The 21,144-nt window shown below is 48.5% G+C and overlaps 1 protein-coding gene across 1 annotated transcript in view; it reads right to left on the minus strand.

Moving 5' to 3' along the window:
• elna (elastin a) overlaps positions 1 to 21,144 on the minus strand; it is a 66,701-nt gene that overhangs the window by 18,144 nt on the left and 27,413 nt on the right. Inside the window, exons 17-37 of the mRNA XM_076981314.1 lie at positions 20,942 to 21,121; positions 20,741 to 20,785; positions 20,401 to 20,529; positions 20,059 to 20,097; positions 19,770 to 19,850; positions 19,594 to 19,638; positions 19,396 to 19,491; positions 19,164 to 19,202; positions 19,015 to 19,068; positions 15,479 to 15,517; positions 15,276 to 15,371; positions 14,852 to 14,890; positions 14,653 to 14,745; positions 14,412 to 14,450; positions 14,251 to 14,304; positions 6,523 to 6,615; positions 3,577 to 3,759; positions 3,294 to 3,332; positions 3,078 to 3,161; positions 2,304 to 2,342; positions 2,030 to 2,101 (exon numbers count right to left, since the gene is read on the minus strand). Coding sequence (XP_076837429.1) covers positions 2,030 to 2,101; positions 2,304 to 2,342; positions 3,078 to 3,161; positions 3,294 to 3,332; positions 3,577 to 3,759; positions 6,523 to 6,615; positions 14,251 to 14,304; positions 14,412 to 14,450; positions 14,653 to 14,745; positions 14,852 to 14,890; positions 15,276 to 15,371; positions 15,479 to 15,517; positions 19,015 to 19,068; positions 19,164 to 19,202; positions 19,396 to 19,491; positions 19,594 to 19,638; positions 19,770 to 19,850; positions 20,059 to 20,097; positions 20,401 to 20,529; positions 20,741 to 20,785; positions 20,942 to 21,121 — 1,578 coding nt within the window. The remainder of the gene's footprint in view (positions 1 to 2,029; positions 2,102 to 2,303; positions 2,343 to 3,077; positions 3,162 to 3,293; positions 3,333 to 3,576; positions 3,760 to 6,522; positions 6,616 to 14,250; positions 14,305 to 14,411; positions 14,451 to 14,652; positions 14,746 to 14,851; positions 14,891 to 15,275; positions 15,372 to 15,478; positions 15,518 to 19,014; positions 19,069 to 19,163; positions 19,203 to 19,395; positions 19,492 to 19,593; positions 19,639 to 19,769; positions 19,851 to 20,058; positions 20,098 to 20,400; positions 20,530 to 20,740; positions 20,786 to 20,941; positions 21,122 to 21,144) is intronic.

Here is a 21,144-nt window from a genome sequence, read left to right on the forward strand (position 1 = left end):
GCGGAGCCCGCGATCCGTCTCACCTGAGGGTCGTTTGTTCGTCTATATATGTCTTGTCTTTGTACCAGTTGACTGCTGGTTATTATATCCTTAATTCGGATCAGTTCACGGGTTTTGGTTTGCGCACTTTACATATTAAACCATCCTTTTTCCCTGAGACTTGGCGTGATCGCTTCCATTTATTTTCGCTCACCCTACCCGTCACAGAATAACCAGCCACTTTCGGAAGCCGCCAGTCTCCTTTACTTTCTCCTTCGTTCGTGGTCATGTCTCGTGGTAAGTGTTTGTCTGCGTGGTGTTGTGTTTGAAGAGCTCCGCCGTGCTTTTGTGTTGTGTGTGTGTGTGTGTGTGTGTGTGTGTGTGTGTGTGTGTGTGTAGCACGGCGAGGACCAGGGCAGTCTGCCCTGAGACAGCTCTTCATGTCCGTTGTTTGTGTGTCGGAAGAGTTTCGCCGTGTGTTTGTTTTGTGTGTTGCACGGCGAGGACCAGGGCGTCTTCCCTGTATACTCTTCATGTTTTGTGTGGGTGAAGTGTACGTGTGAATGGGCGTGTGGACCAGTGTGCGTGCTCGTGGTGTTATATGTTTAGTGTTTCGTGTGTGACGCGGGTGCAGCTCGTCACTGTCGCCTCGCTCCCCTGTCGTCTTGTGTTTTGTGTGGGGGAGCGACTGCGAACCTGAGCGGCACGTCACCATACTACCGAGCGCGCATGTAAGAGTCCCATTCGTTCATTGTTTGTACACTGTTTTTTGTTTGTCTAGTCTTTGCGTGTGTGTTCTCGCGTGCCTGTGATATGTTGTATGTAATTCCACACATGCTCCTCCCCCTTGAGTGTGTGTTGGGGGTGGACCAGTGATGGTCCCATGCCACAGAGTGTGGTATGAAGGGCATCGCTCCTGAGGGAGGCCCTGACCAGGAACGTGGGGGGTTCTCCTGAGCAGGTGGAAGTCCCCTGCTGAGACGGAGACCCCTCCCCCATTGTAGGGGGGATCAGGGTAGTGCGCGTATGTGTTTTGTGTGGGTGTGGGTGTGTGTGTGCATTTGTTTTATGTGCAGGTGTTTCTCCCCGGCGGTGGATCGTGGCGTTCCTGGGCCTTGTGGAGGTCTCCACCTGGCAGGAGCCCCCTTATGTTGTGGGGTGACCGGAGCCCGGTCTTAAAGAGCCCCTCCCTAGAGGGTTGGGGCCCCCGGATGTTTGGGGACCATGGGGCTCCGGTCTGAAGAGCTCCTGCACAAGACGGAGACCCTTCCACGGGGTCCTGGAGGTGACGTAGCCACGCCCCAGAGAGGTAACCTGCACACACATACACCCCGGACGGACAAGGAGCCATGGCCCGTCGTCCTCGCACCTGTGGGGCTATGCGGCTTAATGCCGGTTAGGGCGTGAGGGCCCTGTGACCGACCGGGGCGTGGTTTTGTCTTGTTGACGGCCCAGTCGGTCCAGGGTCCCGCCCAGGTAGGCGAGCTAACCTGTGTTTGTGTTTTGTGTTTCAGCTCCGGGACTACAGGGGGTGTGTCCCTTGTCCCTGCCTGCCTGCCCCTTTGTTTTGTGTGCTGCTGCTGTAGGCCGCACAGCCGGTGGAGGGGAGTGCGGCTTGGAGGGGGGGATCTGTCACGGTACGGCGGCCCCCTACTGGTCGCCCCCGTCTACAGCAGCAGCTTGTCCTGTGGGTGTGGTGTTGTGTTCGTTCCTCAGGTGGGCGGAGCCCGTGATCCGTCTCACCTGAGGGTCGTTTGTTCGTCTATATATGTCTTGTCTTTGTACCAGTTGACTGCTGGTTATTATATCCTTAATTCGGATCAGTTCACGGGTTTTGGTTTGCGCACTTTACATATTAAACCATCCTTTTTCCCTGAGACTTGGCGTGATCGCTTCCATTTATTTTCGCTCACCCTACCCGTCACAGATATAAAGGAGAACAGACACAATTAACCCACCCACATTAAGTGACAACATTCTAGTGCAATTAAATTCTAGTTTTAGTTCGGATTCTAATTCTACTTCTACCTCTAGATCTAAATTCTCTTACCTGTGCCCCCCCCAAAGCCAGGTACACGTCCAGCACCTCCCAATCCAGCACCTCCTAATCCAGCCCCAGCACCTGGGGAGACAACAACCATATCCAGTATAACTTTTCCCAGTGGAGCTGCAATGTATATCACATATATCTGTATACGTTTAATGTATATCTTAGAACTGACTGTTCTAAGAAGTCAGAACAGTCAGTTATCCTGAGGCATGCTCACAGATGTATTTAATGTTTAATAAAATGTTTGAATAGCAGAAAACTGCTGGTCATTTACCGTACTTAGCTGCTTTGGCCTGAGCTGGTGAAAGTCCTGCTGCAACAGTGAAATGAGAGCAGTTTACTCACTCACAATTAAACTACTGTGACTCACTGTATGAGTTAAACTAAACTACTATGACTCACTGTAAGTGTGAAACTAAACTACTGTGTCTCACTGTCTGAGTAAAACTAAACTACTGTGACTCATCTGAGTGAAACTGAAATACTGTGACTCATTGTACGAGTGAAACTAAACTCCAGTGACTCACTGTACGAGTGAAACTAAACTAGTGTGACTCGCTGTTCGAGAGAAACGAAACTACTACAACTGAAATTGTAGGAAGCAAAAATAAGTACTACTATAAATAAACTACTGCAGGATTGCCAACTTTTCAAAATCACTTGGAGTGAGATTTGTTTTGCAGGGGGGGAGGGGGTGGGGGCGTCAAATTATTATATGTTTATGTTTCCTCTCCTAAAGCGCCAGACCGAACTATTAACTCTTTGAATCATAGATGTAGATCAGAGATAAATAAACTCTGAGATAAATAACCTTTTTTTCAGCGTGAGAAATCGGATGTTAGGCATGTGAAGACAGTCAAATGCGTGTGTCTCACGCCCATTGCGTGAGAGTTGGCAACCCTGCTACTGTGACTTGCTGTATGGAAAATTAAACTACTTTGACTCACTCTATGAAACTAAACTATTACAAATGAAATAGCTGTAGGAGTGCAACTAGAGGAATGGTTCATGGCATGGTTTAAAAAATTGTTGGTTCTCTAGGACATACCTCCTGCCCCAGGGAAAACTCCAGCACCTGGAACACCTACACCACCCAGACCTGCCCCAAGTCCGCCTAAACCAGCTCCAGCACCTTGAAAGTAGTTCATGAAGATCCAAGAAGTGATGAAGTCCTTGTACTTACTTAATCAGATTTAATATACACAGATAAGGTTTGTCCATTAAGGGCTATAATCTATCATTGTATTAGTGGAACATAATTTACCATATTTAGCTGCTTTGGCCTGGGCAGGTGTTAGACCTCCTATAGACAAGGAGAATATCAACCTGTAGTTACTCATAAAGACCTACGTAGGCAATGAAAATGCTGCTCTTCATTCAGTGGTGATATGTCCTCCAAGATATGTCCTCCAATCAAATGCATGTTTTTTAAATGAAACCAGTTTATGCTCGCTCACTCACTCACTCACTCACTCACACACACACACACACACACACACACACACACACACACACACTCACTCACTCACTCACTCACTCTTCCTCACCAGCTCCTGGAAGAACTCCTCCAGCTCCTGGAAGAAGTCCAGCTCCTGGACGAACTCCTCCAGCTCCTGGAAAAAGACCAGCTCCTGCTCCACCTAAACCAGCCCCAGCACCAATACATGGTGTATCAGGTATTTTGCTATGACCATTTTTAGCTGCTTTAGCTTGAACAGGTGTTAGACCTCCTGTAGACAAGAAGAATATCAACCTGTAGTTACTCATAAACCTATGTAGGCGATGAAAATCCAGCTCTTCATCAGTGGTGATATGTCCTCCAAGAGATCAATGCAACAAACATAGCAAATCAACAAACGCATATATATTTTTTAATGTAACCAGTTTATGCTCAATCACTCACTCACTCACTCACTCACTCACTCACTGTCAGAGGTGGGACCAAGTCAGTGTTTTGCAAGTCTCAAGTAAGTCCAAGTCTGTATACCTCAAGTCCCGAGTCAAGTCTCAAGCAAAGACACTCAAGTCAAGTCAAGTCTCAAGTCAAGACAGGCAACAGTCAAGTCAAGTCCCAAGTCTGAAACTTGGAATTTCAAGTCCTTTCGAGTCTTTTTTTTTTTTTTTACCAATGTTGCAGGTATATTTTAAATGTAAATAATAGACATGCATTCTTTTTTAAATCTGTATTCTCCTCAAATCTTGATAAAACATGTGCAACTGAAAACACAAAGTTTTCAGCTCTCACCTCTTTATTGCACAGTTCAATTTGTTAAACTTAGCTGCAAAAATATTCATACTTTAAACTACAATTTTCCAGAAATAAATATTCTGTGAAAAAGTCGTAAGTAGAACTCCATGTTCAAATAAAAAGTGCTGATATTTTCACAGTACAATACAAAGAACCATAACAGCATTTTCCCTCTCTTCTCTTATCTGGTTTCTTGGAGAACATGTGTGAGTGACACAAGACAAACAAATATAAGAACTGAACAATTAACAGGAATCTGCAACTTTAGACATTTCAGTAAACTATTCTGCATTGCGTTTGCTGGCCAAAAGTCTGTACGTATGTCATTTGTGCACGATGAATGATGTCCCCATAGCTGAAAACTCGCTCCACTTTTGTCAATATATTTTTTTCTCGACGTAGATGTCTTCAAATACACAATCCATGCTGAGATAGAACTGGATATTATGATGGTGACAGAGAGAGGCTCTCTTCCCCGAGTTCAGATACAGAACCCAGGGTTGCCAACTCTCACGCATTGAGCGTGAGACACACGCATTGAGCGTCAGACACACGCATTTGACCGTCTTCACACGCTCTCACGCCACACATCCGATTTCTCACGCCGGAAAAAAATCTAGTTTATTTACCTCTGATCCACATCTATGATTCAATGAGTAAAAGGGTAGGTATAATAAGCTACAAGCTTCAACCTATACCTTTTCGGTTATATGTATTTTGCTGATATGTTTATTTATAACTGAGGTTGTGTTGTTGTTTTGTTTGTTTGTTGGTATAGATATTGTGACGGTGCAATGTATGCGGACTGACAGGCCCTGCCCTCATCAGAGAGGATGCTGGGTAATGTGTGGAGTAGTTATTAACATTACTGTTAATGTGTTAATTGATGTATTCTGTTTTGAAAGTTATGGGGACATAGGATACACGCTCGGGGGTGCTGAAGTGTCTGATAGGTAGAAACTGACACCATCACCGTGATATGAATGTGGCTGAGTGAGGTGGCTGTCAGCATGAGCAGATGGGGGGTGAACTGAGGGTGTATTGTAAATAAAAAAAGCATTTGCGGTTGAGAATGAGCTCCTCTCGTCAGACTCCTTTCTTCATGGACGCGACAATTGGTGTCAGAAGTGGGCCTCGGGTTGGTCTGCACGAACTGATGGACCGGATCGACGAGGTGGACAGACAGCTACGACGTGAGGAAGAGTCGCTGCGGGACCGCGCTGACGGTCACAGCACGGCGAAACCAGAGTGGTGGGAAGACGGCCTGCGGTTAACCGATCGTCGGGATGAACCGCGCAGCATCGCGCGGGTCGGAGACGCCCGGCCGGCAACGGCGCAGGAGGCGGCGATGAACGGCAGACCCGAAACCGGCCGGCTCACGGGTCCGCCTTTGCCTGAACGCTGCGACACCACGTGGAACCCGGACCGGATTGCACTAAACTCGCCACTGACTCTGCCCCAGTTCGACGGGTCCGCCGACTGGGCTGAATTCGATGCGCAGTTGAGGGTCGCGGCAAGAACGCTGGGATGGTCGGAAAGGGAGACGGCGGCACAACTATGCATGGCGCTGCGCGGGCGAGCCAGGCGGGTCCTCATCGAGTTGAGAGACGAGGACTTGCAGGAGCTGTCTGTTTTGCGTGGCGCACTGAGTGCGCGGTTCGGCGAGCAACCCTCGGGAGGCGCGGCTCGGCAGAGACTGATACAAAGGCGACGCGCGCGGGGAGAACGTATTGCGGACCTGGCAGCGGACGTCTCACTGCTGGTGCGCCAAGCGTACCCCACTTTCCCCGAGGCAGTTAGCCGGAGCCTGGCGTTGGACCGGTTCGTGGAGGCCCTGGAACCTTTTGAACTACGACAGTACATGCTCCTGAAGGACCCAGTGTCGCTGGATGCGGCAGTGGAGGAAGCGGTGAGGGCGGAACTGGTGCTTTCCGGCGGAACAGCGACACAGCCATCGCCTCCCGCCAGACCGTGACGGGAGCCAACGGTACGGCGGGCTAGATCATGCTGGAGTTGTGGGTCACCAAACCACAAAGCGTCGGACTGCACGATTAGGACCCTACCCTCCTCGCGCCGGCTGGGTTTCAACGGATTCTACACCCCCCTGGTCATAAACGGACAGCAGGTGAGTGCCTTAATTGATACGGGGTCAGCTGTGTCTGTGCTACGTTATGGTACGCGGGCTGTTGGGCCTGAGACGAGAATTATCACCGGGGAATGTCTAGACCTAGTTACTCTTCCTCACCAGCTCCTGGAAGAACTCCTCCAGCTCCTGGAAGAAGTCCAGCTCCTGGACGAACTCCTCCAGCTCCTGGAAAAAGACCAGCTCCTGCTCCACCTAAACCAGCCCCAGCACCAATACATGGTGTATCAGGTATTTTGCTATGACCATTTTTAGCTGCTTTAGCTTGAACAGGTGTTAGACCTCCTGTAGACAAGAAGAATATCAACCTGTAGTTACTCATAAACCTATGTAGGCGATGAAAATCCAGCTCTTCATCAGTGGTGATATGTCCTCCAAGAGATCAATGCAACAAACATAGCAAATCAACAAACGCATATATATTTTTTAATGTAACCAGTTTATGCTCAATCACTCACTCACTCACTCACTCACTCACTCACTGTCAGAGGTGGGACCAAGTCAGTGTTTTGCAAGTCTCAAGTAAGTCCAAGTCTGTATACCTCAAGTCCCGAGTCAAGTCTCAAGCAAAGACACTCAAGTCAAGTCAAGTCTCAAGTCAAGACAGGCAACAGTCAAGTCAAGTCCCAAGTCTGAAACTTGGAATTTCAAGTCCTTTCGAGTCTTTTTTTTTTTTTTTACCAATGTTGCAGGTATATTTTAAATGTAAATAATAGACATGCATTCTTTTTTAAATCTGTATTCTCCTCAAATCTTGATAAAACATGTGCAACTGAAAACACAAAGTTTTCAGCTCTCACCTCTTTATTGCACAGTTCAATTTGTTAAACTTAGCTGCAAAAATATTCATACTTTAAACTACAATTTTCCAGAAATAAATATTCTGTGAAAAAGTCGTAAGTAGAACTCCATGTTCAAATAAAAAGTGCTGATATTTTCACAGTACAATACAAAGAACCATAACAGCATTTTCCCTCTCTTCTCTTATCTGGTTTCTTGGAGAACATGTGTGAGTGACACAAGACAAACAAATATAAGAACTGAACAATTAACAGGAATCTGCAACTTTAGACATTTCAGTAAACTATTCTGCATTGCGTTTGCTGGCCAAAAGTCTGTACGTATGTCATTTGTGCACGATGAATGATGTCCCCATAGCTGAAAACTCGCTCCACTTTTGTCAATATATTTTTTTCTCGACGTAGATGTCTTCAAATACACAATCCATGCTGAGATAGAACTGGATATTATGATGGTGACAGAGAGAGGCTCTCTTCCCCGAGTTCAGATACAGAACCCAGGGTTGCCAACTCTCACGCATTGAGCGTGAGACACACGCATTGAGCGTCAGACACACGCATTTGACCGTCTTCACACGCTCTCACGCCACACATCCGATTTCTCACGCCGGAAAAAAATCTAGTTTATTTACCTCTGATCCACATCTATGATTCAATGAGTAAAAGGGTAGGTATAATAAGCTACAAGCTTCAACCTATACCTTTTCGGTTATATGTATTTTGCTGATATGTTTATTTATAACTGAGGTTGTGTTGTTGTTTTGTTTGTTTGTTGGTATATATATTGTGACGGTGCAATGTATGCGGACTGACAGGCCCTGCCCTCATCAGAGAGGATGCTGGGTAATGTGTGGAGTAGTTATTAACATTACTGTTAATGTGTTAATTGATGTATTCTGTTTTGAAAGTTATGGGGACATAGGATACACGCTCGGGGGTGCTGAAGTGTCTGATAGGTAGAAACTGACACCATCACCGTGATATGAATGTGGCTGAGTGAGGTGGCTGTCAGCATGAGCAGATGGGGGGTGAACTGAGGGTGTATTGTAAATAAAAAAAGCATTTGCGGTTGAGAATGAGCTCCTCTCGTCAGACTCCTTTCTTCATGGACGCGACAATTGGTGTCAGAAGTGGGCCTCGGGTTGGTCTGCACGAACTGATGGACCGGATCGACGAGGTGGACAGACAGCTACGACGTGAGGAAGAGTCGCTGCGGGACCGCGCTGACGGTCACAGCACGGCGAAACCAGAGTGGTGGGAAGACGGCCTGCGGTTAACCGATCGTCGGGATGAACCGCGCAGCATCGCGCGGGTCGGAGACGCCCGGCCGGCAACGGCGCAGGAGGCGGCGATGAACGGCAGACCCGAAACCGGCCGGCTCACGGGTCCGCCTTTGCCTGAACGCTGCGACACCACGTGGAACCCGGACCGGATTGCACTAAACTCGCCACTGACTCTGCCCCAGTTCGACGGGTCCGCCGACTGGGCTGAATTCGATGCGCAGTTGAGGGTCGCGGCAAGAACGCTGGGATGGTCGGAAAGGGAGACGGCGGCACAACTATGCATGGCGCTGCGCGGGCGAGCCAGGCGGGTCCTCATCGAGTTGAGAGACGAGGACTTGCAGGAGCTGTCTGTTTTGCGTGGCGCACTGAGTGCGCGGTTCGGCGAGCAACCCTCGGGAGGCGCGGCTCGGCAGAGACTGATACAAAGGCGACGCGCGCGGGGAGAACGTATTGCGGACCTGGCAGCGGACGTCTCACTGCTGGTGCGCCAAGCGTACCCCACTTTCCCCGAGGCAGTTAGCCGGAGCCTGGCGTTGGACCGGTTCGTGGAGGCCCTGGAACCTTTTGAACTACGACAGTACATGCTCCTGAAGGACCCAGTGTCGCTGGATGCGGCAGTGGAGGAAGCGGTGAGGGCGGAACTGGTGCTTTCCGGCGGAACAGCGACACAGCCATCGCCTCCCGCCAGACCGTGACGGGAGCCAACGGTACGGCGGGCTAGATCATGCTGGAGTTGTGGGTCACCAAACCACAAAGCGTCGGACTGCACGATTAGGACCCTACCCTCCTCGCGCCGGCTGGGTTTCAACGGATTCTACACCCCCCTGGTCATAAACGGACAGCAGGTGAGTGCCTTAATTGATACGGGGTCAGCTGTGTCTGTGCTACGTTATGGTACGCGGGCTGTTGGGCCTGAGACGAGAATTATCACCGGGGAATGTCTAGACCTAGTTACGGTATCGGGAGAAAGAGTTGTGTTGAATGACCATACTATGGCGAGGGTGGACTTCGGATGGGGTGCGTTCACACAGAAGTTTTGGTTGGGCCACACCTGTGACGAATGTATTTTAGGCCTAGACTTCTTAAGACGGGCGGGGGCAGGCGTGCACTGTGGTTCCGGGACTGTGTTGTTCGATAGTGAACGGCCGTGGAAATACACGGAGTGTGAGCGGAACAAGCCAACGGCACAGGTCACTGCGGCCGTCCGTGAGATGTGGACTCGCTGTGTGGGTCACTTAGATGCCGGACAAGGAACTCGGGTCTGGTCCTTGTTAGAGGAATACATTGACATCTTCGCGCTGTCGGACCACGACTGCTCTAGAACCACGTTAGCGTCACACGATATCGAAACCGGCGACGCGAAACCGATACGCTCCAGACCCCACCGCATGCCATTCACGAGACGCAAAATAGCGGATAAGCTGATTGGTGATATGGCGGAGGCGGGCATTATCGAACCCTCGAGTAGCCCGTGGGCATCACCTGTAGTCCTGGTGCAAAAGAAAAGTGGTGACTGGAGATTCTGTGTGGACTACAGGCGTCTCAATGCAGTCACAAAGCTCGATGCATACCCACTACCGAGGGTTGACGAGTCTTTAGAACTGCTCGCGGGTTCGACGTGGTTTACCTCCCTAGACCTACGCAGTGGGTACTGGCAAGTTCCCCTAACCAAGCCAGCCAAGGAGCGGTCGGCTTTCACCGTCGGGAAAGAGTTGTGGCAGTTTACAGTACTACCGTTCGGGCTATGCAATGCACCCGCGACCTTTGAGCGCCTCATGGAGAGGGTCTTAAAGGGGGTCTCGACATCAAAATGCGTGGTTTACTTAGATGACGTGCTTGTACACGGGAGCTCGTTTGAGACAGCGTTGGCTAACCTGAACGAGATTTTTTTAAAAATTCGCTGGGCAAATTTGCGACTGAATCTCGCCAAGTGCAATCTCCTGCAGCGACAACTTAATTTCCTGGGACATGTCGTCAGTAACGAGGGAATAGGGACGGACCCGGCGAAAACGGAGGCGGTGAGGAACTGGCCACGGCCGACTACCGCCAAACAGGTTAGGAGCTTCCTGGGGCTAGCCTCATATTACAGGAAATTCGTGAGGGGTTTCGCGGACATCGCTGCACCGCTTCATGCACTCACGGGAGGGAGATCAAAATTTGTGTGGTCGCCTGACTGTGAGAATGCTTTCGCACATTTGAAAGATAGGCTGTGCAACGCACCGATACTGGCGTACCCTGAATTCGGTGAGGAGTTTATTGTGGATACAGACGCGAGTGATCATGGTGTAGGGGGCGTGCTATCCCAGGTCCAAGGGGGAACCGAACGTGTTATCGGGTATTACAGTCGTGCCCTGAATAAAGCGGAAAGGAACTACTGTGTAACTAGACGGGAACTACTGGCGATGATCGCGTGTCTGGAGAACTTCAGGCCGTACATATATGGTGTCCCTTTCCGCCTACGCACGGATCACGCGTCGTTGCAGTGGCTTTTGAGTCTGCGTGACCCGGAGGGACAGTTAGCTAGGTGGCTAGCTAGGCTGCAAGAATTTAGATTTGCCATCATACACCGGCCGGGTACAGCCCACAGCAACGCTGACGCTCTGTCACGTAGGCCGTGCCTAGATGGCGGGTGCAGACACTGCATAAAAATCGATGCGCGCGACACTGAACCAGAGCGCTGCGCGGCGCTCAGACGACCTGACGCACCGCCCATACCAGTGCTCGAGCCCTGCGATGCCGAACAATTCAGGGCTGCCCAGCTAGCTGATCCGGAAATCGGTTGGTGCATGGGACACTTAGAGGCGGCGTCTGCGCCTGCCTGGGAAGACGCGTGCCGACGAGGCCCAACGGCGAAAACATTGAAGTCGAACTGGGCTGGCCTGCGGGTAGTACAAGGGGTATTGTGCCGCGAGTGGGCAGAACCGTCTGCGGTTGGGTCGATCCTACAGAATGTGGTACCAGTGGGGCCGAGAAATGACGTCATGAGCTCAATGCACGGTGCACTGGGCAGTGGGCACTTTGGCATTACCAAGACGCTCCGTCGGCTACGACAAGGGTTCTGGTGGCCGGGGTGTAGACGCGACATAGAGCTGTTTGTGCACTGCTGTGACACGTGCGCCGCAAAGAAGGGGCCAACACTGCGGTCCAGAGCGCCGTTGGTCTCTATGCAGTCGGGCTCACCAATGGAGAGGGTCGCTGTCGATGTTATGGGGCCGTTCCCAGTTACAGAGGCAGGTAATAGGTACGTCCTTGTGGCCATGGACTATTTTACAAAGTGGCCTGAGGCGTATGCTATCGCGGATCAGAGCGCGACCACAACTGCGTCGGTACTGGTGAATGAGTTCTTTTGCCATTTTGGAGTACCTGAGACGCTGCATAGCAACCAGGGTCGGAATTTCGTGTCCGAAATAATGGGGGAGGTGTGCAAGCTGCTGGGGGTGAGGAAGACCAGGACCACGCCGCTGCACCCGCAGGGGGACGGCCTGGTAGAACGGTTTAACCGAACATTGGCGACCCAGCTCGCCATGGTCACCAGTGAGCACCAGAAAGATTGGGACGTACGCCTACCCGTGGTTCTACTTGCGTGCCGCTCGGCTGTGCAGGAGTCTACCGGGTTTACTCCTGCATGCCTCATGTTTGGCAGAGAACTGCGCACGCCGGTGGACCTTGCGTTCGGTGCGCCCCCGGACGCAGCCCCGCAGTGCGAACCTGGCCCGGTATTTGTTAGGGACCTTGTGGAAAAGCTGCGTGACACACACTGCGCAGCCAGAGTTGCCCAGGGGACCGCAAGCCTAAGACAAAAAAGAGCATATGACACGCGGTGTACTGGGAACCCGTTGGCCCAGGGACAACGAGTATGGTTGTTCAACCCAAGACGTTCAAGGGGCCGCTGTCCCAAGCTGCAGTCGAGTTGGGTGGGGCCGTGTTCGGTGTTGGAACGCCTGAGTGAGGTTGTCTATAGGATAAGGTGGGGTAGGAAGTGTGTCGTAGTACATAGGGACAGGCTGGCCCCGTATAGGCACAAGGATCCTGCTGGCTGTCATGACGGTGCTGTGGACGTTTCTGCTGCTGTGCATTGTCCCCTCCAGAGCGATGCAGATACAAGGGAGGGCGAGCTGGCTACTGACCATGGCGACGCAGCAGGAGGAGATGCAGTAATGACCCCTGGGCGGATGGACGCTGAGGCACCCCCGCTCTCCGACTCTGCCACCGTGCGCTCCCCCACGGCCTGCATCCACACACGACCGGCAGGGCAGCGGAGGGCACGCAGACCGCCCCGTCACTTGGACGACTACGTCATCGGATCTCCACACTGAGAGTCGCCGGGACGGCTGACTGTGGGGGGGGGGGCTGTGTGACGGTGCAATGTATGCGGACTGACAGGCCCTGCCCTCATCAGAGAGGATGCTGGGTAATGTGTGGAGTAGTTATTAACATTACTGTTAATGTGTTAATTGATGTATTCTGTTTTGAAAGTTATGGGGACATAGGATACACGCTCGGGGGTGCTGAAGTGTCTGATAGGTAGAAACTGACACCATCACCGTGATATGAATGTGGCTGAGTGAGGTGGCTGTCAGCATGAGCAGATGGGGGGTGAACTGAGGGTGTATTGTAAATAAAAAAAGCATTTGCGGTTGAGAATGAGCTCCTCTCGTCAGACTCCTTTCTTCATGGACGCGACAATATTCTTTTTGATTGTGGAGCACATAACCGAAATAAAACTTTTCAAACAAACTTAAACTTAAATGAGTTACTAGTTCGCTCTGGCACCAACCACTGGCGATCGATCGATCGCGATATAATACTTAATTTGTGTCCATTTTACACCCCGCCCGGTAAAAATTTACGTTCGTCAACCCCCCATTTGATTGGTTGTGCTGCAGCTCATGCACACACACACGTACAGAGTGTGGAAAAGCAGAGGACCGGTCTGCGTCAGAAGGACGGAAATGAAATTAATGGGGCGCACTTTATAAATATTAATATGCGTTTTAAAATTTAGATTTGGGGTAAAAAAAAAATAAAGTCTTTGCAAGTAAACAGGTTCAAGTCCAATTCAAGTCCCAAGTTATTGGTGTAAAAGTCCAAGTCAAGTCTAAGTCTCTGAATATTTTTTCAAGTCAAGTCAAAAGTCTTAATATTAATGACTCGAGTCTGACTCGAGTCCAAGTCATGTGACCAAGTCCTTGCCTTCTCCTTGCCTTCCTCATTTGTTCTTGTTCTAGGTTTTGATTTCCTTGACTTGTGTTCTGGTTCTACTCTAGTTCCCCCCGTTTGTGTATGGTTTTATCCCGTGTCGGTCTCGTCTCTTGTCGTGTACTTTGGGTTTTATGTTTAACCTCGCCGTGGTCTGTTGTATCCTGCCTTCGTTGTGTCTAAGTGTAATCAGGCTTTGTCCATCTCTCTCTCTCTCTCTCTTTCTCTCTCTCTCTCTCTCTCTCTCTCTCTCTCCTTCGTTGTTACTCCCCTTGGTGTTGTGATTCTCCCCATTCTGTTTAAGTAGTGTGTGTGTGGAATGTTTGTATGTGTGATTACTTTGCTTAGTTGTCTGGTTGTCGCGTTCAATAGTATTAGTCTTTCGTTGTATAGTGTAGTCCCTATTTGTGTCCTGGGTTTCTGTCTAGTGTTTTGTTGTTCCCCCTAATAAATATTCACAACTTTGCATTTGCGGCGCCCCTGTGTTTGATAAACATAACACTCACTCACTTACACTCTCACTCTCTCACTCTCTCACTCTTCCTCACCAGCTCCCGGAAGAACTCCTCCAGCTCCTGGGAGAAGTCCAGCTCCTGCTCCACCTAAACCAGCCACAGCACCAATACATGATGAAACAGATTATTTAATTCATTTAAATCAGCAAAATTAATGTTTCATATAACCATGTTAATAGATGTTTTGCTATTACCATATTTAGCTGCTTTAGCTTGAGCTGATGTGAGACCTCCTGTAGACAAGAAGAATATCAACCTGTAGTTACTCATAAACAAGACCTATGTAGGTGGTGAAAATCCAGCTCTTCATCTGTGGTGATATGTCCTCCAAGAGATCAATGCAACCATAGCAAATCAACAAATGCATATTTTTTTATTAAAACCAGTTTATGCTCACTCACTTACTCACACACTCACTCACACACTCTTCCTCACCAGCTCCGGGAAGAACTCCTCCAGCTCCTGGAAGAAGTCCAGCTCCTGGACGAACTCCTCCAGCTCCTGGGAGAAGTCCAGCTCCTGCTCCACCTAAACCAGCCCAGCACCAATACATGATGAAACAGATTCTTTAATTCATTTAAATAAGCAAAATTAATGTTTCATATCATCATGTTAAGAGATGTTTTGCTATTACCATATTTAGCTGCTTTAGCTTGAGCAGGTGTTAGACCTCCTGTAGACAAAGAGAATATCAACCTGTAGTTACCCATAAACAAGACCTATGTAGGTGATAAAAATCCAGCTCTTCATCAGTGGTGATATGTCCTCCAAGAGATCAAAATCAAATGAAATCAAATCAGATTTATTGTCACATCACCAAAGTACAGGTACACTGGTGAGTGAAAAACTTGTGTGCAAGTCTCACAATTTGCAGTAACAATATTTACAATAAGATGTATAAATTACCAGCAATTAAGCTAGTGTAAGTACATATAAAACTTACTCTGTAGTGTCACGTTTATTAATGTCGATTAATGCAACCATAGCAAATCAACAAATGCATTTTTTTTTATTAAACCAGTTTATGCTCATTCACTCACTCACTCACTCTTCCTCACCAACTCCTGGAAGAACTCCTCCAGCACCTGGAAGAACTCCTCCAGCTCCTGGGAGAACTCCTCCAGCTCCAGGAAGAAGTCCAGCTCCTGCTCCACCTAAACCAGCCCCAGCACCAATACATGATGAAACATATTCTTTAATTCATTTATATTAGCAAAATTAATGTTTCATATCATCATATTAAGAGATGTTTTGCTATTACCATATTTAGCTGCTTTGGCTTGAGCAGGTGTGAGACCTCCTGTAGACAAGGAGAATATCAACCTGTAGTTACTCATAAATAAAACCTACGTAGCAATGAAAATTCTGCTCTCCATCAGTGGTGATATGTCCTCCAAGAGATTATTGCAACCATAGCAAATCATTCATCCATCCATCCATCCATTTTCATCCGCTTATCTGGGTCGTGGGGGCAGTAGCCTAAGCAAAGAGGCCCAGGTTTCCCTCTCCCCAGCCACCTCTTCTAGCTCTTCTGGGGGGATATAATCTCTACAGCATGTCCTGGGTCTTCCCTGGGGTCTCCTCCCAGTTGGACATGCCTGGAGGTGGCTTCCAGACTGTCCATTTCTTGTTCCATCCTCCCCTCACTCATGAACAAGAACCCAAGATACTTAAACTCCTCCACTTGAGGCAAGGACTCACCCCCGACCCAGAGAGGGCACTCCACCCTTATCCGACTGAGTACCATGGTCTCAGTTTTAGATGTGCTGATTCTCATCGGCTGCAAACTGATCCAGCGAGAGCTGCAGGTCTCGGCCCAATGCTGCCAACAGGACCACATCATCCGCAAAAAGGAGACGCAGAATCCTGACCAAACCAAACCCCCTCCGCCACTTAGCTACGTCATGAAATTCTGTCCATAAAAGTTATGAACAGAATCAGTGACACAGGGCAGCTTTGGCAGAGTCTAACTGCCGCCGGGAACCAGTCTGACTTACTGCCGGCCATGCGAACCAAGCTCCTGCTTCGTTCGTACAGGGACTGGATAGTCCGCAGCAGTGGGCCCCGTACCCTATACTCACAGAGCACCCCCCCCCCCCCCCCCCCCCCAGTGGAATCCATGAGGAACATGTTCGAATGCCTTCTCCAAATCCACAAAGCACATGGGGACTGGTTGAGCAAACTCCCATGTACCCTCCAAGGGTAAAAAGCTGGTCCAGTGTTCCAAGACCAGGATGGAACCCACATTGTTCCTCTTGTAACCCCCGGAGTCTTGCCGCCAAGGAGTTTCACAACTACCCTGGTCACCTCAGCCCGAGTGATTGGCAAACCCCTGTCCAAGTCCTCCAGCTCTGCTTCCTCTGTGGAAGGTGCATTGATGGAATTGAGAAGATCCTTGATGTCTTCCTTCCATTGCCTAATGACATCCCCAGTCGAGTTCAGCAGATCCCCAACCCCACTATACACAGTGTTTGTCAGGAACCGCTTTCCCCTCCTGAGTTGCCTGACAGTTTGCCAGAATCTTCTCGGAGCCGAACGAAAGTCGCTTTCCATGGTTTCACCAAACTCTTCCCACACCCGACTTTTTGTCTCTGTGACAACCAAAGCCGTAATCCACTTGGCCCTCCTGTACCCATTCGCTGCCTCAGGAGTCCCACAAGCCAACCAGGCCCGACTCTTTTTTCAGCTTGATGGCCCCCCTTACTCGAAGTGTCCACCACCAGGTTTGCAGATTGCCACCACAACAGGCATCGACAGCCTTGCAGCCACAGCTCCGGTCAAAGCTCTGCCAGATGTGGGAGTTAAAAACCTTTCTGACATGTTCCTCTGCCAGTCATTTCAAGCAAAACTTCACGATTTGTTTGGGTCTGCCAGGTCTGTCCAGCATCCTCACCTGCCATCTGACCCAACTCACCACTAGGTGGTGATTGGTTCAGAGCTCAGCTCCTCTCTTTACCCGAGTGTCCAAGACACACGGTCGCAAGTCTGACAACACGATTACAAAATCGATCATCGAACTGAGACCTAAGGTGTCCTGGTACTATGTGCACTTATGGACACATCTGTGCTTGAACATGGTGTGCATTATAACACAATAACAGAACACCACTCGGGTTCAGATTGAAGAGGCCATTCCTCCCAATCATGCCCTTCCAGGTCCTACTGTCATTGTCCATGTGTGCATTGAAGTCCCCCAGCAGAAAAACTGAATCCCCAGAAGGGGCACCTTCCAGTATCCCCTCTAAGGACTCCAAGAAGGCCGGGTACTCCGAAGCGCAAACAACAGTCAGTGCTCGTTCGTCAACCTGAAGGCGCAGGGAAGCAACCCTCTTGTCTACCCCAACACACAGGCAGGGAGCTATAAGTAAGCCCACTCCAGCCCTCCACCTTTCATCTTGGGCAACTCCAGAAAAGAATAAAGTCCAGCCTCTCGAGAAAGGATTAGTTCCAGAACCCAAACTGTGTTGAGGTGAGCCAAACTATATCTAGTTGGTATCTGGCAGCCTCACACACCAGCTCAGGCTCCTTCCCAACCAGAGAGGTTACATTCCATGTCCCAAGAGCCAGCTTCAATAACTGAGGATCGGTACGCCAAGGCCCCTGCCTTCGGCCACCGGCCAATCTACAAAGCACCGAACCCCTAGCACTACATCTCCCACAGGTGGTGGGCCTATGGGAGATTGAACCCACATGTCTCCTGCAGGCTGTGCCTGGCTGGGTCCCATGGGTAGAAACCTGGCTAACAGGCGCCCGCCAAGGAGCCCCTCCCTCAGGCCTGGCAACCCTGATCTGGGAAAGGGTATCTGGGTCCTGTTATTTCTTAGTTCCATAGGGGTTTTTGGGTCACTCTTTGTCTGGCCCATCACCTAGGACCAATTTGCCTTGGGAGACACTACGAGGGGCATTGTCCCCAACAACCTAGCTCCTACGATCATGTAGGCACGCAAAACCCTCCACCACGATAAAGTGGTAATCCATGGAGGATCCATAGTAAATCAACAAATGCATTTTTTAAATTAAACCAGTTTATGCTCACTCACTCACTCACTCATTCACTCACAGTGATGGCTTAGTTACCTTGAAAAAGTAATCCGATTACTGATTACTCCTTTAAAAAGTAACTTAGCTACATTACACAATACTTGATATTAAAAGTAACTACGTTAGATTACTTTAGTAGTTACATTCAGCAGCAAAATGAAATTTTCCAATACTCACTTTATTGGAAGTGCATTTTTAACAGTAACAATGTATCTCCTGACATTTAAATAATGTATCTCCTGACATTACGTTTGTGTTGCTGCGCGGTATTATTTGTAAATGTATTTGTAAACGTAATACAAGTGAACTATTCAGTCAGACAGCTATTTGTTGTGAAACGAAATACCATTACAATTTCAAGCATTTTTAAGTACGTTAGCCAAAATTCCAGGACTTTTCAAACCTGAAACACAATGCAACATTAAAATTGGTAAAGTAAATGTTCCTTCCCATTTTTGAGGGGTATTTCTTTACACTACCACATATCGTTACAGAGAACACTGCACAGAATGATGTGAACGCGAACACGCTCGAGCGCTACGGTCAGAAGCAAAAGTTTAACTGAGCCAAGAAGAAAGCAAAAATATATATTTTTACTAATGAAAATAAAAATAGTTAACACACAGTTACTTGGAAAAGTAACTTTAATCTGATTACTGGACTGGAAATAGTAACTCATTATATTACTCGTTACTGAAAAATGTGATAAGATTAGAGTAACGCGTTAATACGTTACTGACATCACTGCTCACTCACCAGCTCCTGGAAGAACTCCTCCAGCTCCTGGAAGAAGTCCAGCTCCTGCTCCACCTAAACCAGCCACAGCACCAATACATGATGAAACATATTCTTTAATTCATTTAAATCAGCAAAATTAATCATTTTAAGAGATGTTTTGCTATTACCATATTTAGCTGCTTTAGCTTGAGCAGGTGTTAGACCTCCTGTAGACAAAGAGAATATCAACCTGTAGTTACCCATAAACAAGACCTATGTAGGCGATGAAAATCCAGCTCTTCGTCAGTGGTGATATGTCCTCCAAGAGATCAATGCAACCATAGCAAATCAACAAATGCATTTTTTAAAATTAAACCAGTTTATGCTCACTCACTCACTCACTCACTCACTCTTCCTCACCAGCTCCTGGAAGAAGTCCTCCAGCTCCTGGACGAACTCCTCCAGCTCCTGGGAGAACTCCTCCAGCTCCTGGAAGAAGTCCAGCTCCTGCCCCACCTAAACCAGCCCCAGCACCAATACATGATGAAACATTCTTTAATTAAGCTAAATCAGCAATATTAATGTTTCATATCATATTAAGAGATGTCTTGCTGTTACCGTATTTAGCTGCTTTGGCCTGAGCAGGTGTAAGTCCTGCTGCACCTGACGGTGTTGATGACACATCAGTTTTCTTCTAAATTCACAGTTGCTGCTTATATGAAGCCCATGTGTTGAAGACATAAAGCGCACACTGATTTAGGTACCATTACAAACAACAAGCTGCTTGTGCTTACCACCAAATCCAGGATAAGTTCCACCTCCTGGTACTCCACCAACTCCACCCAGCCCTGCTCCACCTAACCCAGCTCCAGCACCTAGTGGGAAGTAAGAAAGAGTTGAAAAACCAGCTCATTGTTTGGCCAACTAGATCTTATTAAAGTTTCTGCTCCCCGTCATTTATCACAGTGATCACAGTGGAACTTCTCGGATAGCTTTATTACCAGGAGACTCCAGTAGGTGTGTTTACATGGTATAGATCAGAATCTGAGCAGTTACACTGCTTACATTAAATGTAATGTTTACCATATTTAGCTGCTTTAGCCTGAGCAGGGGTCAATCCTCCTGCAGGTCACACACAGACATCTGACTTGAAAAATGGGTGTGTTACAGCACTAAAGACAGCAGCACAGAGGGCTTGGAAACACAGCAGAGGGCCGAGTGTTGTTCCTCAACATAGTGATAATGACATATGTGTTAATAACTGTAATAATCAGTTAATAAATCTTCATTTTTTTGTCAGAATTGTCAGTGTCAATGACTCACCAGTGGATAAATGCCACAGAACAAGCTTAGACAAGCAAAACATTTGCATTCAAGGGGGTATCTTAGGGGTATCTGTTTCATTCTTGCCTTTCACTCTCGTACCTGCTCCAGGGTAGTATCCTCCAGCTCCTGGGACGCTGCCAGCACCACCCAAACCAGCCCCGGCACCACCCAAACCAGGCCCAGCACCACCCAAACCAGGCCCAGCACCACCCAAACCAGCCCCGGCACCTGTTAAACATATGAGGAAAACATTAATAACTAAATGTCTTGCGAGTGTAGATTCACATTAGGCATGAAGCTCAGAGCAACAGCATTTACAAAAGTCTATTTTAGGATTAGTGTGTGTGGTTTTATTTGAATTGAGCTTTAATTGTATTGCTGTTTTTTATTTAATACAGACATTGCCATAAAACAGCTGTACAGATATATAGTTCCTTGCCATATTTAGCTGCCTTTGCCTGGGCTGGTGAAAGACCCCCAACACCTGCAACAGAAGCACAGAGATGACTACACAAACCAGAACTGTAAAGTATAGGATGAATTTGAAAGCGTAAGAATATTGTTTTTAGACATGGGATGCAGTGTCATTACAACTATCTAAGTCACTTAACAGTGTGTGAATACTTGTTTATTTTATCACCTCCAACACCAGGGTAAACACCACCGGCTCCTGGAACACCTCCAACACCAGGGTAAACTCCTCCAGCTCCTGGAACACCTCCGACACCAGGGTAAACTCCTCCAGCTCCTGGAACACCTCCGACACCAGGGTAAACTCCTCCAGCTCCTGGAACACCTCCAAGCCCACCCACCCCAGCTCCTAGAAGAAAAGCGTGACATAAA

Source organism: Brachyhypopomus gauderio, chromosome 19, assembly GCF_052324685.1.
Source record: "Brachyhypopomus gauderio isolate BG-103 chromosome 19, BGAUD_0.2, whole genome shotgun sequence".
Taxonomy (NCBI): Eukaryota; Metazoa; Chordata; class Actinopteri; order Gymnotiformes; family Hypopomidae; genus Brachyhypopomus; species Brachyhypopomus gauderio.